Source organism: Phyllobates terribilis, unplaced genomic scaffold (assembly GCF_046119375.1).
Source record: "Phyllobates terribilis strain yellow unplaced genomic scaffold, ASM4611937v1 Scaffold_12__6_contigs__length_324123572, whole genome shotgun sequence".
Lineage (NCBI taxonomy): Eukaryota > Metazoa > Chordata > Amphibia > Anura > Dendrobatidae > Phyllobates > Phyllobates terribilis.
Genome location: NW_027362772.1, coordinates 320,598,336 through 320,605,202, shown reverse-complemented (window position 1 = coordinate 320,605,202; position 6,867 = coordinate 320,598,336). Strand labels below are relative to the sequence as shown.

General features: G+C 50.9%; 1 protein-coding gene across 3 annotated transcripts in view; it reads right to left on the bottom strand.

Annotated features, from left to right (window-relative positions):
* Window positions 1–375: 375 nt before the first annotated feature.
* Window positions 376–6,867, bottom strand: part of SNX19 (sorting nexin 19) — a 148,687-nt gene continuing 142,195 nt past the window's right edge. For all 3 annotated transcript variants that reach the window (XM_073657476.1, XM_073657477.1, XM_073657478.1), the window contains 2 exons: window positions 555–739; window positions 376–487 (listed from right to left, as the gene is read on the bottom strand). In XM_073657476.1, the coding sequence (XP_073513577.1) occupies window positions 396–487; window positions 555–739 (277 nt within the window). In that variant the 3' untranslated portion in view covers window positions 376–395. The remainder of the gene's footprint in view (window positions 488–554; window positions 740–6,867) is intronic.

Genomic DNA, 6,867 nt, shown 5'->3' with positions numbered 1-6,867 from the left:
ACTTATACTGAGCGCTGTATATATAATGTACTGATAATACAGGGGTGTACTCACTTATGCTGAGTGCTGTATATATAATGTACTGATAATACAGGGGTGTACTCACTTATACTGAGCCCTGTATATATAATGTACTGATAATACAGGGGTGTACTCACTTATACTGAGCGCTGTATATATAATGTACTGATAATACAGGGGTGTACTCACTTATACTGAGCCCTGTATATATAATGTGCTGATAATACAGGGGTGTACTCACTTATACTGAGCCCTGTATATATAATGTACTGATAATACAGGGGTGTACTTACTTATGCTGAGCCCTGTATGTACCAGTACACATGGTGCTGTCATCTGCTGCAGCGCAGCACTCCGGCCTCTTGTTGGCGCCCTCACCTGTTTATTTGGGGGTTCTGCAGTGAGTCCAGGACCGCCTGCCAGACGAGCCGACACTTCTCCACGCCGAGTATCTCCTGCACCGGATCTGTGGGCAGAATATGGGTCAGGGGCAGAACCGAGAGCTTGGGATGGGGGAGGGGAGCTGGACGCACCTGGTATAACCCCCATCAGGCTGTGCAGGGCTTGTCTGCGCGCGGCCTCCCTCTGCTCCGCCGTTCGCACCGGTCGGGGCTGAGTCCGCAGCTTTCCCCCCGGCCAGATGGCTTGTTGGATAAGACGCAGGTAAAGCGCCCAGCGCTGCAAACACGTGAAGTTCACCACCTGCACCTCCAGCCACCTGACGGGCGAGAAAAGGGGTGACGCACAGTGCACCGGATTATAGGGGTGGCGGGACTGGGGGGCTGGGATGTTTATTGCGCTTCTCTTATATAGCGCCAGTAATACCACAGCGGTTACAGACATTGTCGGCACTGTCCCCATTGGGGCTCACAATCTACATTACCCATCAGCCTCCGGAGTGTGGGAGGAAACCGGAGAACCCGGAGGAAACTCACGATACACGGGGAGAACATACAAACTCCTCGCAGATGTCGTCCTTGGTGGGAGCCCAGGGTACAGCGCCATCCACTGAGCCCAGGGTACAGCGCCAACCACTGAGCCCACGGTACAGCGCCAACCACTGAGCCCACGGTACAGCGCCAACCACTGAGCCCACGGTACAGCGCCAACCACTGAGCCCAGGGTACAGCGCCAACCACTGAGCCCACGGTACAGCACCAACCACTGAGCCCACGGTACAGCGCCAACCACTGAGCCCACGGTACAGCGCTAACCACTGAGCCCACGGTACAGCGCCAACCACTGAGCCCACGGTACAGCGCCAACCACTGAGCCCACGGTACAGCGCCAACCACTGAGCCCAGGGTACAGCGCCAACCACTGAGCCCACGATACAGCGCCAACCACTGAGCCCAGGGTACAGCGCCAACCACTGAGCCCACGGTACAGCGCCAACCACTGAGCCCACGGTACAGCGCCAACCACTGAGCCCACGGTACAGCGCCAACCACTGAGCCCAAGGTACAGCGCCAACCACTGAGCCCACGGTACAGCGCCAACCACTGAGCCCACGGTACAGCGCCAACCACTGAGCCCACGGTACAGCGCCAACCACTGAGCCCACCGTACAGCGCTAACCACTGAGCCCAGGGTACAGCGCCAACCACTGAGCCCACCGTACAGCGCTAACCACTGAGCCCAGGGTACAGCGCCAACCACTGAGCCCACGGTACAGCGCTAACTTGGTATGCTGATACTGCTACATAGCAGTGATATTCCTCGTCTCTGTGGTATGTCCCTGGTATGTTGATACAGGCCACTCCCCCTCCTCCACCACCTCCTCCACCACCTCCACATCCTCCTCCTCCACCACCACCTCCACCTCTTCCACCACCTTCTCCTCCTCCTCCACCTTCTCCTCCTCCTCCACCACCTCCTGGCTCAGCTTGGATTAACGGATTATGAGGAGTCCAGGCCCCGTCCCGCTGTCTCATACCTGAATGTATTCTAAGTACATATATTGTGGACATCGCCATGAATTACACCAGAATGGAACTGGACACGTAGTCACAGTAAACAATGTTTCTTTTCACTATCACCCCCATAGTCCTCTACTTCCTGTCATCATGGTGACTTCAACATCCCCATCGACCCTTCCCTCTTAGCTTCTATCCCTCACTTCCTCCTTCGGCCTCGCTCAATGTTCTCCTGCAACCACTCACAAAGATGGCCACACTCTGGACCTCATCTTCACCGGACTCTGTTCCCTATCTAACCTCTCCAACTCACCTCTCCTTCTTTCTGACCACAACCTCCTCACATTCTCTTCTCTCTCCTCTCCAGGTGCACAATCGCCACTCCGCAAACTTGCACACGTTCGCAGAGATCTCAAACACCTTGACCTGCACTCACTCTCTGAATCCCTTCTCCCTCTTGCAGACATAGGTTCCTTTACACGATGCAGATCCTGCTACCGCTTTATATAACACCAGAACAGCTGCTGCTATGGAATCGGTCGCCCCCCTCACAGATACCAAAGCTCGCACAATCAACAGACAACCCTAGCACACCAGTCTAACTAAAGAACTGAAGCGGGCTTCCAGGGTCGCTGAGCAGAGATGGATAAGATCCGACTCCAACAAGAACTTAATCATATACAGTCATATGAAAAAGTTTGGGCACCCCTATTAATCTTAAGCTTAATGTTTTATAAAAATTGGTGTTTTTGCAGCAGCTATTTCAGTTTGATCTATGTAATAACTGTTGGACACAGTAATGTTTCTGCCTTGAAATGAGGTTTATTGTACTAACAGAAAATGTGCAATCTGCATTCAAACAAAATGTGACAGGTGCATAAGTATGGGCACCTCACCAGAAAAGTGACATTAATATTTAGTAGATCCTCCTTTTGCCTCTAGTCGCTTCCTGTAGCTTTTAATGAGTTCCTGGATCCTGGATGAAGGTATTTTTGACCATTCCTCTTTACAAAACAATTCCAGTTCCTGTAAGTTTGATGGTCGCCCCCGAGCATGGACAGCCCTCTTCAAATGATCCCACAGATGTTCAATGATATTCAGGTCGGGGGACTGGGATGGCCATTCCAGAACATTGTAATTGTTCCTCTGCATGAATGCCTGAGTAGATTTGGAGCGGTGTTTTGGATCATTGTCTTGCTGAAAGATCCATCCCCTGCGTAACTTCAACTTTATCACTGATTCTTGAACATTATCGTCAAGAATCTGCTGATACTGAGTAGAATCCATGCGTCCCTCAACTTTTAACAAGATTCCCGGTGCCGGCATTGGCCACAAAGCCCCAAAGCATGATGGAACCTCCACCAAATTTTACTGTGGGTAGCAAGTGTTTTTCTTGGAATGCTGTGTTTTTTTGCCACCATGCATAACGCCTTTTTGTATGACCAAACAACTCAATCTTGGTTTCATCAATCCACAGGACCTTCTTCCAAAAAGAAATTGGCTTCTTCAAATGTGCTTTTGCATACCTCAGCCGACTCTGTTTGTGGCGTGCTTGCAGAAACGGCTTCTTTTGCATCACTCTCCCATACAGCTTCTCCTTGTGCAAAGTGCGTTGTATAGTTGACCGATGCACAGTGACACCATCTGCAGCAAGTTGATGCTGCAGCTCTCTGGAGGTGGTCTGAGGATTGTCCTTGACTGATCTCACCATTCTTCTTCTCTGCCTTTCTGATGTTTTTCTTGGCCTGCCACTTCTGGCCTTAACAAGAACTGTCCCTGTGTTCTTCCATTTCCTTACTATGTTCCTCACAGTGGAAACTGACAGGTTAAATCTCTGAGACAGCTTTTTGTATCCTTCCCCTGAACAACTATTTTGAATAACCTTTGTTTTCAGATCATTTGACAGTTGTTTTGAGGAGCCCATGATGCCACTCTTCAGAGGAGATTCAAACAGGAGAACAACTTGCAAGTGGCCACTTTAAGTAGCTTTTCTCATGATTGCATACACCTGGCTATGAAGTTTAAAGCTCAATGAGGTTACAAAACCAAAAAAAGTGCTTTAGTAAGTCAGTAAAAAGTAGGTAGGAGTATTTAAAACAAGAAAATGATAAGGGTGCCCATACTTATGCACCTGGCAAATTTTGTTTGAATGCAGATTGCACATTTTCTGTTAGTACAATAAACCTCATTTCAAGGCAGAAACATTACTGTGTCCAACAGTTATTACATATATCAAACTGAAATAGCTGTTGCAAAAACACCAATTTTTATAAAACATTAAGCTTAAGATTAATAGGGGTGCCCAAACTTTTTCATATAACTGTACAAACAGTCCCTCACCAACTTCAAGTCAACACTCACTGTTGTAAAACAAACCTACTTCTCATCTCTCATATCCTCACTGTCTCGCAACCGTAAACAGCCTTTTAACCATTTCAATTATCTCCGCCGTCCCCCAGCACCTCCTCCCTCTCCTCTCAGTTGAAGACTCCCTCATTCTTCAAGCAGAAGATTGACACCATCAGACAAAGCTTTGGCCTACAGTCCCTGCAGCCCCTTCTCATAACTACTCAGCCCTCTTCTTCCAAAACCAACTTCTCTGCCATTATAGAAGATAAATGTTCCTCTCTACTCTCCAGATCACCTCACCACCCATGCACTTGACTCGATTCCATCCCACCTCATCCCAAAGCTCACCACGTCTTCATCTAAACCCTAACCCATCTCTTCAACCTGTCACTAACAACTGGTGTCTTCCGCTCATGCTTTACACATGCTTAGATTACACCCATCCTCTGTGTCTAGCTATTGCCCCATAGCATTTTTCCCTTACGCCTCAAAACTACTGGAACAACATGTCCATCTTGATCTGTCCTCCACCTCTCCTCCTGCTCCCTCTTCGACCGCCTACAATCTGGCTTCCGACCGCAACAATCCACTGAAACTGCCCTGACTAAAGTCACCAACGACCTACTAACTGCCAAATCCAAGCGACACTACTCTGTCCTCCTCCTCTTGGACCTGTCATCTGCCTTCGACACAGTGGACCATTCCCTATTACTACAGACCGAACCATTCAGTGTCTCCCACTCACACACCACCTCCTCATCTCACCCCGTATCTGTCAGTGTCCCCCAAGGTTCAGTTCTAGGACCCTCACTCTTCTCCATCTACACCTTAGGCCTGGGACAGCTCATGGTTTTCAGTATCACCTCTATGCTGACGACACACAGATCTACCTCTCTGGACCTGATATCTCCTCCCTACTAACCAGAATGGCACAATGTCTGTCTGCTATCTCATCCTTCTTCTCTGCTAGATTTCTAAAACCTAAGATGAACAAAACAGAATTCATTATATTTCCACCGTCGCATTCAACCCCCCCAACTGACCTATCTATCAAAGTTAATGGCTTTCCCCAGACCCGAAAGCTCGCTGTCTCAGGGTAATCCTGGACTCTGATCTCTCCTTCAAACCACATATCCAAACCCTTTCCACTTCCTGCCGACTCCAACTCAAAAATATCTCCCGGATCCGCTCATTCCTCAACCATGAATCTGCAAAAACACTAGTGTCGCCCTCATCATCTCCCGCCTCGACTACTGCAACCTCCTGCTCTGAGGCCTCCCGTCTACCACTCTAGCACCCCTCCAATCCATCCTAAACTCTGCTGCCTGACTAATCCACCTGTCCCCCGCTATTCCCTGGCCTCTCCCCTCTGTCAATCCCTTCACTGGCTCCCCATTACCCAGAGACCCCAACCATGACATACAAAGCCATTCACAACCTGTCTCCTCCATACATCTGTGACCTAGTCTCTCGGTACATACCTGCATGCAACCGCCGATCCTCACAAGATCTCCTTCCCTACTCCCCTCTCATCTCCTCTTCCCACAATCGCATACAAGATTTCTCCCGTGCTTCCCCTCTACTCTGGAACTCTCTACCCCAACACATCAGACTCTCGCCTACTGTGGAAACCTTCAAAAGGAACCTGAAGACCCACCTCTTCCGACAAGCCTACAACCTGCAGTAACCACCGCTCCACCATACCGCTGCCCGACCAGCTCTCCCCTCACCTACTGTATCCTCACCCATCCCTTGTGGACTGTGAGCCCTCGCGGGCAGGGTCCTCGCTCCACCATACTGCTGCCCGACCAGCTCTGCGACCTCACCTACTGTATCCTCATCCATCCCCTTGAGAATGTGAGCCCTCGCGGGCAGGGTCCTCGCTCCACCATACCGCTGCACGACCAGCTCTACCCTCACCTACTGTATCCTCACCCATCCCCTGTAGACTGTGAGCCCTCGCGGGCAGGGTCCTCGCTCCACCATACCGCTGCACGACCAGCTCTGCCCTAATCTACTGTATCCTCATCCATCCCCTTGTAGACTGTGAACCCTCGCGGGCAAAGTCCTCGCTCCACCATACCGCTGCACGACCAGCTCTACCCTCACCTACTGTATCCTCACCCATCCCTTGTAGACTGTGAGCCCTCGGGGGCAGGGTCCTCGCTCCACCATACCGCTGCACGACCAGCTCTACCCTCACCTACAGTATCCTCACCCATCCCTTGTAGACTGTGAGCTCTCGCGGGCAGGGTCCTCGCTCCACCATACCGCTGCACGACCAGCTCTACCCTCACCTACTGTATCCTCACCCATCCCCTGAAGCCTGTGAGCCCTCGCGGGCAGGGTCCTCGCTCCACCATACCGCTGCACGACCAGCTCTACCCTCACATACTGTATCCTCACCCATCCCTTGTAGACAGTGAGCCCTCGTGGGCAGGGTCCTCGCTCCACCATAACGCTGCACGACCAGCTCTACCCCCATCTACTGTATCCTCACCCATCCCTTGTAGACAGTGAGCCCTCGTGGGCAGGGTCCTCGCTCCACCATAACGCTGCACGACCAGCTCTACCCTCACCT